The 12,312-nt window shown below is 35.3% G+C and overlaps 1 protein-coding gene across 4 annotated transcripts in view; it reads left to right on the top strand.

The window, feature by feature from the left end:
* Positions 1-12,297, top strand: part of LOC126972461 (rab11 family-interacting protein 4A) — a 131,064-nt gene extending 118,767 nt beyond the window's left edge. For 3 of the 4 annotated variants that reach the window (XM_050819246.1, XM_050819250.1, XM_050819249.1), the window contains 6 exons: positions 40-192; positions 1,190-1,313; positions 2,665-2,823; positions 3,210-3,355; positions 6,493-6,537; positions 10,342-12,297. In XM_050819246.1, the coding sequence (XP_050675203.1) occupies positions 40-192; positions 1,190-1,313; positions 2,665-2,823; positions 3,210-3,355; positions 6,493-6,537; positions 10,342-10,479 (765 nt within the window). In that variant the 3' untranslated portion in view covers positions 10,480-12,297. The remainder of the gene's footprint in view (positions 1-39; positions 193-1,189; positions 1,314-2,664; positions 2,824-3,209; positions 3,356-6,492; positions 6,538-10,341) is intronic. The other variant, XM_050819248.1, reaches the window with a different exon arrangement.
* The last annotated feature ends 15 nt before the right edge of the window (positions 12,298-12,312 follow it).

Here is a 12,312-nt window from a genome sequence, read left to right as displayed (position 1 = left end):
CAACCCAAAATAGGTAAAATACTTGAATTATCATTTCAGATTGAATGCAGATGCGAGGAACGAATAGCTGAGGAACAAAAGAGATGCAGAGAAGCAATAGCACGCATAGAAAGAGACAGGGATGCCCAACTATCAGCACTCTCTGATAGACTCTGTGCTGCCGAAACTGACGCTTCCGATCTCAAACAAGAGGTGTGTTGATGTATACACAGTTTCCGAATTCAAGTCAACATGTCCTGCTGTCTCATGTAGAGGCGAAAAATCAGCTGGTGTTGAATTAGTTAAAGAAAAATAACACTCAAGAGAAACCTCATAAAGCCTCTGCAGAAATTCATAATTATCTATTTGGAATGAATTTCTGCACAACAACGCCTAATTCAATAAATTTTCTGTATCTCTGATATTCCTAGATGATATGATTCGTGACTCTGTGGCTGAACGGTTTTTTCTACGTGATAGTTAACGCTTATGGGGAAATGACAAGTGATTATCTCCATGATATGTTCTTAGCATAAAAGTCAAAGAGTAACATAGCTATCCTAACCCTATGCGATGCTATAGCATCTTTTCTTCATCTGGTGGTAAGTAATACGGCAGCTCAATTCCTAGTGGCAAATATGCTAAAATAAGCACCTAGGTCGTATACTTAACAACCGAATAAAGTTGAAATAATGAAATAAGTTTTCCAGAAACGTTCCAATCGGGACGTATTTCAGTTACAAGATACGTCCGCCGGTTCAATTCTCGCCCGCCACATCAATGTGCTTTCGTATTGATAATATTTAAGTTATTCGACGCTTTATAAGATCGGCAAGTTTTTAGTGTTTCGAGAGATCATGAGCATGGCGATCACGTACCGGAAAACGCAGTGCTGGTAGACCCTCCACAAGGTGGACCGATGATCTGGTCATGATCACCGGAATAGGTTGCATGAGCGCAAGACCTATCATCGTAGAGATTTTAGACCCTTGTCAAGCAGTGGGTGACTTCCGGCTTATATGATGATGATGATGATGTACATATAGCACCAGGTCCAGGTTGTCCATAAAAAAAATCGAGCTGAAAACATCTCACGAGGAACTTCATTAACAGTTAGGTGTTACGGGACATAATGTCCATAGGGTGAGGTCGATTTTACCGCAGCAAAAGACACAATGAAGCTCAAAGTGTATTGTATATAAATCGCCAGGTCGGTCGACTGCGGGGCGTGGCTGAAACTTTACGAGCGAACGCTGAGATCAGCGCACGGAGTGCGAAGGAAGCTCAAGAAGCGGCCGGAGAACTTGCAGCTCAACTCAACGCTGCCAGAGAAGGTAACGCAACATTCGCTTACGACACCGTCACACCTACGACCTTTCTCTGACGTCATAAAAAGGCATTTATTTTCTCAAAATTGATCCTTTAGAATTCTTTTTGATGTCATTTCTTATATACTAGATACTACTACCGCTTCGGAAACAAATGGCGCTCTGAGAGAGAAGAAGCGGCGTAAGATACTCTCCCAGCATTCTTTTTTTTGCGTTCTTTTTAATAAAACACAATATTGTACTGTCATTGCTATTGCTATAAAATAATCATAATCTAGTCCCAGGCTGCCCGATCACTTAAATATTCAGCTGTGGAGTAGTAAGATTTACGACAGAGCAATTTTTTAATAACGCATTAAAATTTATTTATAGATAATGCCTGAACAGTGGCTGGGACTTTATTATAAAATTGTATACATTTACCCTTAAAGCTATTATGTATCTTATATCTCATCGCCCGCGTAAAGGGTAGATTTCTATTTTCTTTCTTTTGAATAGAATTTTATTCACTATAGAATTCGTTATATCGTTTATAGCATTCGTATAGAATCGAAGTCTGTTTACGACTTGTTGATCAAAATAGCATGTTACAGTAACAATATATTATTCGCTTTCCTTTTCTATCTTTTTGTTTCTTCGTTAGAGATGTTCTCTCTCGTACTTTTACACGCTAGTGTATTATAGTCTAAGTGTTTGACAGCTTTGTGCGAAAAATTAAAAAAAAATATAAAAAACAAAAACTGAAACTCCATAATATTACTGCGCTCGATTACTCTGTGCAACGAAACGAAAATGCATTTTTGTTTTGTCATATTATGAATCCTCTAAGAATAGAAATAGAAAAACACTTTATAATAATATAAGTCTTTATTCAGACAAGTTATACAAAGTGATTTACTTAACCTAGAATATTTATATTTAAAATGAAATATAAACTCCCTCGACAGCCTTGTCTGTTTGCCTATTTTTAGCAAAGACCTCCTCCAATTTCCTCCATAAATTTCTATATATACAGTTTACACTATATACTATACAGTTCTTATTTTGTCCACCCATCTTTTCATGTGACCTGTGTACCAATTCATTACTGTTTTACTCCATTTTGCCTGTCCTCTGATTGTATGCCCTGCCCACTTCCATTTAAGTTTCTTAATGATTCTTTTTTATGGTTGATATTTTTCTGTTTAAAAGTTTCTCCCCTCATGCTTCTATTCTATACATATATAGATTATATATATCTGTGAACATTAAATAAACATAATTATAATAATAATATCGAAACGCATTTACTTTTGAAGTGATGTCCCTCTTTTCTGTTTGTGTGTCAGTAATGTGACCGACTGGTGTCGTGTTCCAGCGGAGCGTCGCGAGCGCGAGGCGTGTGAAGCGAGCCAGGCGCTGCTGGTGCGGGCGCAGCACGAGGCGCGTGTGCTGTCGGCGGCGCCGCCCCCCGCGCCCGACCCGCGCCTGCTCGAGCTGGAGCAGGAACTGATGCTACTGCGGACACATAACAAAAGTACGACTACCCTCATTTATTACTTTCTCAAGTTATGGTGCCTATTTCTGCCGTGAAGCAGTAATGTGTAAGCATATTAAGGGCGCCATAGCTAGTGAAATTACTGGGCAAATGAGACATAACGTCTTGATTGATTGGTTATAAATATATTTATTCTTAGTTAAAATTCTTGAATATGTACATTTTTATTGTGTAAGTATGTACAATATTACTATCATTATTTAATCCTATAAAAGTAACATTTGGTTAGAGTGGGAGAGGGGGAGCCTGCCTACCGCGGCCGTATGCGTGAGAGAAAGGGAAGCCAGACAAACTGGCGCCGTAACGCGTTACGTTACGAAGCGGTTATTCACTTCAATAAACTAATAAAAAAATGCTAATTTCAGGCCTCACAGAGGCTCAAGAGGAGCTTCAGGCGCAGATTTTAACGCGCGGCGTTGAAGAAGGTCGGAGTCTTTTGGATGGAGTGAGCGGGCCTCTAGCCGCTACCAACTCTTTGGCACACGAACTGTCACAAATGTCAGACGATGAGGTAATTGTCAATGTCAAAGTTCTTTATTTGCAAAATACATTTACAGCAAAGTTGGTACAAATTTGAGACTTATCACATGTTTTGTCTTGACAGACATGCAAATATATATAGTGGTTACGTATATTATTATAAAATAACATAATCCAATAAGTACATTCAAGTTGTCCAACGTAAAGCCATTGTTTTATTATCTGTACATGAATTGCATAGATAAATAAAAGTTTTCGAATAAAATACAAAGATTTTGAATTAATTTTATTCAAGATTATTTTATTATTATTAAGAGATTCAAAAGTTTTAATAGTTTCATCAAATTCAAATTTGAATTTGAATATATACAATATCTATGTTTCAATTAGATAATATTCTAAATGGGAAATGTGTTTGCTCGGGAATTAATATTTACAATATAAAATTTGGTGTCTATTTAATGGATAAATCATTAATACAAGCCCATAGATTAATAATCTTAATATAAATAATAATAAAGTCTTAGATAATTTGTACGAATAGATAGAGCCTCTTACTGTTAGGCAGCGCATTACAGCAGGCCAGGTTTATTGCTTTAGTGTGCATGACTTTACACTCGCGATTCGTTATTCACTTTGTATTACTGTGCATGCGCTGAGGTAGAAGCTAACTATTCATCGCTATTTTTCTCGACGTGTTTAATCACAGTCGATCTAGACAAATTGCTTAAATTCAGCGTGGCATTTCAATGGCAACATTAAATGAATACACGGGCAGAACTCCTTATGCATAAATCATAAAAAAAAAAACAAAAATAAGATACATAATTCACCTAAATAAACCAATTTCCATAATATTATTTCAAAACACCCTGTGAGTAATGTAGTGGCCGCGTGCTTGTTGTACGCACTGGCAGCTGCTTCGTGCCGTCTCGTGATCATTTAGGGGTGAAGAAAATTTTGTTTCCTTAATATATAATTTGTTTATTTGAAAATTTCAATTATTAACTATAAATTTAAGGATTTATTTTTATGATTAAAGTTAGGTAGCTCTAGCCGAGTGTTCATTTAAAGTCGCCATTATTGCACCACGCTGTATATATATAATAAATGTTTAATTTAAATGTTTCATCAGTTATAATTACAAATAATGTATGAAAGATGTGATATATTCAACACGCAGGCATCCCCAGAACATTCTGTCAAAGTTTCATAAAGTATAAAAATAAAATCTTATGGAACAAACATACAAACTTTTAATTCACAAAGATACATATAGTAGAGACAGTTAATATAGATTTCCTTTAGCCGCAGTTGGATTTTTTGGTAACTAATATTCTTTCTAGATCATTTTAATTCGATGTTTGGATATCTTTTTAGAGCCACGTATTTAGACATTGTTAACAATCACAGGCGTTTTAATCCTTTAAAAACCATATTATTTACATGTTCTTGGACCATTTATACGTCTAGATAAACTGTGATAGCTAACGTCGAAAAAACTTGAGGTGACAGTAAGCCTCTATTTTGGGCAACTCACAATAAGTGACTTACATATCACGAGTGTAAGACGTAGCTTGTCATGCACACTAAGTAATAAACCTTGCCTGTTTTCATGCGTTGTCTAGTAGTGGCTCTTTCTAAGCGTATAAATTATCTAAGCAGATGTGCGATAAAGAAAAGGAAATATAATGTTCTAAAAACGCCCATAAAAAATATAATTATGAACACAGTTTGCGAATCATTAATCATTAACATGGTAGATATTAAGGCCACTATCCCAAGAAATCGCCAAAATAGCGTATAATTGAAACAATTTCGTAACAGTTTGTATAGAGCTTTTATTTTTACAAAAACTAATTATATATTTACATAATATGAGAAGAAAATTTATTTATTCTTTAAATTTCTATCTTTATTAGACATTGCGAAAAAAACACTAAAGTACCCCTAACGTTTACAGTTGGAGCCATGTTAATCTTCAATCCAGATAAAAATAGTATATGAAACTTATTTACCGTTTAAATAGTGTTGCTATTTAACATGACATAATTTTGTTATTTTTATAAAGAAAATAGTATTATGTTTGTAATAAATTTAAAATGCTTCTAATTCTGAATTAAAATTATGGCGATCTTGCGCGAGAGAGGTAGCCTAGCTCCGGTCTATTTCTCAAGGCCATTGGCTCGCTCCCCAGCCTTAATAGTTTAGATAACTTACTGCATAACTAGCTATAAACACCATAATATACCCGAAACTTCTTATTATTAATATGAATAACTCAACTGTGTTATTAACATAAATAAAACTGAAATTTTTTTTTTTATAATTTAATGTAGTCGAGGTATGTTTATTAGCTGCGCCTTAGATATACACAAATCACTTTTGTAAACTGTTATTGGAGTACCTAAAAGTTCACATAGATTTTTTTCCACGTGGAAAATTCCCAAAGTAAAAAAATTATGGATATGGCAATATTTTTAAATTATTTAATTTCCTGTTTATTGCCGCATTTACGACCGTATTTAAGTTAAAATATACAATACTAAAATAAAACATATACTCGGTCTCAGGGTGACGGACACAGTACCGTATACTCGGGGTCGTATCGTGATATGCTGCGATATACCTTAACTATATCATACTGTCACTGTGTTATGTCGCATTATGACATAATGTAGGTATACAAAAAAAAATTGAAACATCTCAGAGAATATTTAAATCTCTAATTAATTTAAACCAAAAACGATAGAAAATAAAAATTTACTTTACGAATAAGACAACAATGACGAGTGACGTGCGGCAAGCTGATCCTTTTCAAATCAAATCAAATCAAAATCATTATATTTGTGTAGGTCAAGGATAGGACACTTATAAATGTCAAAAGTCTACTTTTTTTATATTTACCGCCACCGGAAAAAGTTGAGAAGAAGTGGCAAAAAAAACTCATTCCCACTCTTTTAAATCAACATTGACTGCTTCATCTTTTTATAAATCATTTCAATTACAATATAATTATGTATTTCATATACATTTAAAGTGATGCAACAATAATGCTCACGTCAATCAATTAGATATAATCCATTTTTATATGTGTCACAGACCACTCGCTTCGCTTGTAAGCCTTGTTACCTTGCAATATTGACATGTATGTACGCATTTTTGCAGCCCGTTGTTGGTAGCCAATCACATCTCAGCATTGAGTTGGAAAAGGTACGCTATTTTCACTAACACATGCACGATTGTTGGTTGTATTGCATGATCTTGTTTTAATATATGGACATTATGTTCTTTACACGCACACATTATGGTTATGGGCTTTTCTGTAGGTGGTATGGATTGCGGGTACTCTGTAAAAACAAGGGCGTAGCTAGGATTTTGTTTAAAGGGTGAGGGGGTGTAGGCGTAGACAAACCAAGAATATATCTAAGAATCTATGAACTATTTTATACAATCTTAAAATTTGCCTGCCAATAGAATCAACTTGTTTTTGTTTATTGCTAGGCTAGGGGGCAGACCCCCCCTCCCGTGCCCGTACCTCGCTACGCCCTTGTGTAAACTAACTTAAAATTTAAAGTCAAACACCGTGGATATGATAGTTAAGGTTGGCAACTGCTTTCTATAATAACACACCCTACTTTCTTTTACGACTGCTATATTATTACGTAATTCGGTTTTTATGCATGTGCCCCACCGTCGCCGATGAGTGCTTAGCGAGTAAAGCTAAAAAAAATTCCAAGTGCAGGGAGAGAGAGGGTAGTTATACAAAATGACCGCTGGTAGTCGCTCAGTGAGTTTTATCTTCGGCAACTCTTTTCGCTTCGACAAACTTATGAAGAGCGTTCTTGCTGGCAGCGTGACCAGTCAGTGATCTACTATTACTGTGTATCTGTCACTGACCTGTATAAATACCACTGGACAGGCTGTTCCTTATTATGTTTGACATCAAATTTTTATGCCTATTTGAAGCGCCACTCGGGAGCTTCCAGAGAACTAATTTTGACATATAATATAAATGGCTGCGAAGGATCGTACAACAGTCAACACTCTGAAGTATTTTTGCATTTAGAATTAATTTCGTTCGTTTTCCGTGTTTTTATACTTCGGGAATCAACGTAATAAAGTACACAATTTTTTTTGGTAAATAATTTTCGATTGTTTAGCTGAGGTTGTTCTCACTAGTTTTAGTACCGCAAACTCTCGCTACATGGCCAACAGCGAAAAAATGGCGAATATCAAATAGGCACAAAAGCACTTTGACAGCCGCCAGTCCAGTGGTATATAGTAGAGGTCAGTGATATCTGTTATTTACACAAGAGAGAGAGAATAGTTGATAGTTATCAACTCGCTATTTCGCTCGCTGTGAGACAAATGACTTACTTGTACTTTTGACAAAACAGCTTTTCAGATATAACGAGTGCTTGTACCAAATGATTGGTGTAGGCTTATAAGTCAAGTTATCCTCCTAAATTCCCTACTTGACTTTTCCTGGAATTTCTCGTGTATGATGAATTTCAGCAGTTGATTTTTTATCACAATATGTTTATAATTATATTAATATCAATATCTGAGATACGCCATATTGATTTTCTAAGGGATATGCTTTAAAGCTTTACTGTATACAACTAGCTTATACCTCGGCTAAATGTATATTTTCGAAAGGCCGGATACGCTCCTGTGATTCCTCTGGTACTCAGGAGAATGTAAGCGGCAGTGATCATTCCTTTTCTAAAAAAAATACTCATTTCTTCCGAACTAATCAGTCTCCTGTCATACGGGCAGGTGCGCTATTGTGGCTGTCGTATTCTTGTTGATCTTAGCAAGTTATTGAAATTATCCTTCATTCATCATTGTACCCCTTTTAAATACTTCATTGTTTTTAGGAAGCTCTCCAAATTAATTGTTTTTTTTATTGAAAATTGGATTTAAAAATCACTTATTGAAATAGTTTGTGACTTTTTAGTTATATCCCTCACTAATTAATGAGATTAATTATACAAATTGAATTTGTAACCAAAATTTATGAATGATGCGGGACTCAAATTCAAGGCCTCCGGGTTACGTCCGAGCGCTCTCACCAACTGAGCCAACGCGAACGGTCCGAGGGACGCAGGTTTGCCCAGTCATTTCACCCAGCTTTGGCGCCCTTCTGAACGAAACACAGTAATGTTTACTCATTACTGCTTCACGGCTGAAATAGGCGCCGTTATGGTATCCATAAACTAGCCGGCATCCTGTGCAAAGGAGCCTCCCACTGGTAAAAAACTGCACACTGCACAATGATTTGAGTAAGACTGCATGGCTAACATTGGTGTGGCTGGGTTTGCAAGTATATTTCAATACTAAGACAAATTAAACGTCTAGATAAAGCTTCTTGCCGTTAGGCAGCGCATGACAACAGGCCAGGTTTATTACTTTAGTGTGCGTGACATCTACATAATTCGCGATACGTATGTCAACTTGTTTAAGTGTGCGTGCGTTGTTGAAAATAGAGGCTTACTATTCGCCGTCAAATTGTTTCCACGTTTTCACAGCTGCCACAGTCTATCTAGACATATTAATTATCTAAGACTAATTTAATTAAAAAAACAATACTTCAATTTCGCTGAGCATTTGTTTATTCTTTTTCGTTATTTTTATTTACGATTATCAATGTGCACACTCATGTACAGAACCCTTGTAATGTCAAATATTCGCTGCTAAGTTATATATAATGTGTGGTGGCCATGAAAATATTTAAAAGAATACGTCTGTTCTGAACAGTTTTTACTATTATTACCACGTAATTTGTTTTTACGATAGGATATGACTTAACTAGCGAGAAAGTCGCCCGGACACATGGATTAGTAAAAAAAATAAGGACTCCGTGTCACCATACATAACAGTGTAGGACCAAAACAAGCCGATTAACGTCTAAATACATAGCCCCACGCACACACTTACACTACTACAGGCCGATAGTCGGCCATTATGAGAATTGTCATCGTCTGTGACAGATCAGTTTTCGTCTCAATAAAATATTTTAAAAATGCCGTTGTGCGTTGTGTAAAAGTGTAAAAACGATACTTTATAAGTATTTGTAGCCATATGTGATTATTTAAGGGAGAAAAAATTTTGTAAGTAGTATCCCCCGTAACCGCACACACACTAACATAACGGTGCTTCACTTGCTAATATCACGGCGCGGAGTCCTTCTTTTTTTACTCGTCCCTGCCCTGACAGTGGGTAACCTGATACCCAAAAAGCGGAGCAACACATCAGTGGCCCAGTACTCCATCAAATTACTACGCTACATGTTATGAAACAAGTAGAGCTGCAAATTCTCAAATTTTAATGAATCTTGAAGCTATCTTCATTATTATCATAACGTCTTATCATCATCTCTTTATATCTAAAATTGAATCTCGTAAAACCTTCATGGATAAGTTCAACTGACAGCTGTAAATTTTTTTTTGATGGGCTACGGCTTCCTGCAAATCGAAAGAGATTTCACACTACTGCTTAAGGTTAGGAAACGGTGCAAATCTAGTATAAAGGAGCTATTACCAATTTTATTTATTATTAAAGTGAAACTTTTATTACATCGCCACAAATTTTTTCGCCTATCTATCGCATGTTGCATTACAATTTACAACCGCGGCCGATGGAATAGTTGGGTGAAGTTGTATCATTAATTTCAACTACTGCTTTTAAGTCAGTTTGACCGCGCGGTCTAAGGCGTCAGATTTAATCTCTGGTTCCCGAGAGAGAGAGAGTAGGTACGAACCCCACACCCCTGGCCAAGGTTTTTTTACCACATTATATTTAAAACATAGAGAAGTCAAGCATTACCTTCTCTTTCGTTCCGTTATTATGCTGATATTAGTATGTTGTTATGTGAAACAAAGTTTCACTTCCATCGTGGTCTCATAAATCCACACTTATGATTGTTGTTATTACTGGGCGGTGACAGTACTGGTGTGGGATCGATTTATTTATATAAATCAAATAAAACAATAATTGTGTATTTATTTTCAGTTACAAAAGGCGTTAAAAGAACAGCAGGATGTCAACGTTCAGCTCAGGGACTACATCGACGGCATTCTCCTCGCTATCGTCGAAAACTATCCCCAACTTCTCGAGGTGAAATATCAAAAGCCCGATATAAAATCATAACAATGTATCATTCAACCTTACATCATATATACGTCTAGATAGACTGACAGCTTTGAAAACGTCGAAAAAAATAGACTTTAGAACTAACCTCTATTTTGAGCAATTCACGCACACTAATACAAAGTGTCATACATATCGCTAGTGTAAGACATTGCTTGTCAGGAACACTAAACTAATATTTCTGGCCTGTTTTGTCGGTTGTCAAACAGTAAGAGACTATCTAGACGTATAAATTATCTAAGCATTCAACAATGCATTACTTTGCTGCTATATTGAAAGTGTAGTTCAATTTCAAACACGTCCGCCATTCGTTCAATGTTTTTAATATAATGTTAATTTAATAATTCAACGCTGTGATATAAATATAATTATGTATTTAAACACAACAATTTTTCATCCGTGAAATTTTAGACCTAAATTGCTGTTCCAATTATTAATACTTAGATAACAAATACGTGTAGATAGACTGTGACAGCGGTGAACACGTCAAAAAAATTGCGGCGAACTGTAAGCCTCTATTTTCATCAAACGAAAACAAAGTAACTGAAATATCGCGTAAGACGTAGCTGTCACGCACACTAAAGTAATAAACTTGCCCTGTTGTAATGCGTTGCCTTACCAAGAGGCTCTATCTAGATGTATGGATTATCTAAGTAATAATTCTTAATAATGATATTTAAATGACATAAAACAAAACACTCCTATCATATTACATTTATGTTTGTTATTATTATAGTAATTATTACTTTAAATATAAGATTATTGATTTCGTAGCAATAGTTAATTAGTGCAATTTGATGTTTTATTATTTTACAAGATGGCGTCTTATGAACCGTGCCACAGACTATCCAGAGTATATAAAGCTACTTAATTACTTGTAAATACATAGAGAATAGAATATTATATAGATACGTTCCTTGCGTTATCTCATAGACAAGCTTATTATAATGTTGTAGGATGAAGGATTATTCTGTATTACTTAGATCTGGGAGTATTAATAATAAGGCCAGGCCGTCCATAGATTTTCTATTACGTTAGCTGTTTAAAATCCAAGATAATTTGAATGTATTCTTGAAGAAATTAAGATTATATTGGCACTAAAATGTTGGCATTAAAACCCAAAGCAATCGTGCTACAATAATCTATTCTCCAAATTTTCTGTCATCACGAAAGCGTTCCGAATTCAAAATGTTTCGTAACAGCCAGTCTATCAATTTTAAGACACAATACTTAGAGTCTAAACAATATTTTTTTCCCACCTCGATGAGAAGCTTTCTTTTAGTCCCTGGTACGAGGGACAAAAGTCGTCTTGCCGAGAGAGAATCTTTTGTCCCTCGTACCAGGGACTAAAAGACTAAAAGCGACCCTTCATCCAGTGGGAAAAAATCGTATACGCGTACCACGTGAGATAAGTAGGACAATGCCACCCGCGATTGTCAATATTCCGCGGGTGATAATGACCTACTTTTCTCCCTAGGTGCGTAATATAATATTTTCTATTCCCAAAATATCTTGGTTTTTAAACTGTCAACAAATTCCTACCATTTTATTGGTAGCTGATAATTAATTATATCGGTGCATATTGTGCTCTGTTAATGAGAGTTTATAAATTTGAATTAAATTATTACAAAGCCATTATTAAATGTATTCTTAAAATTTTTATAGCGTAGAGCAGTAAATGGAAAATTGTATGTTACTTGTATTTTTATATTAAATTAAGGAGATATCAGATATTAATTATTTGTGTACATTTTGATAACATAATATGTGAGAATAATAAAATTAAATATTATATAAAATAATAAATTCTAATATCAATTTCAGTCTTTTATT

The sequence above is a fragment of the Leptidea sinapis genome, chromosome 26, assembly GCF_905404315.1.
Source record: "Leptidea sinapis chromosome 26, ilLepSina1.1, whole genome shotgun sequence".
Lineage (NCBI taxonomy): Eukaryota > Metazoa > Arthropoda > Insecta > Lepidoptera > Pieridae > Leptidea > Leptidea sinapis.
Note: the sequence above shows the minus strand (reverse complement) of the source record. Positions and strands in the feature narration are given on the sequence as shown.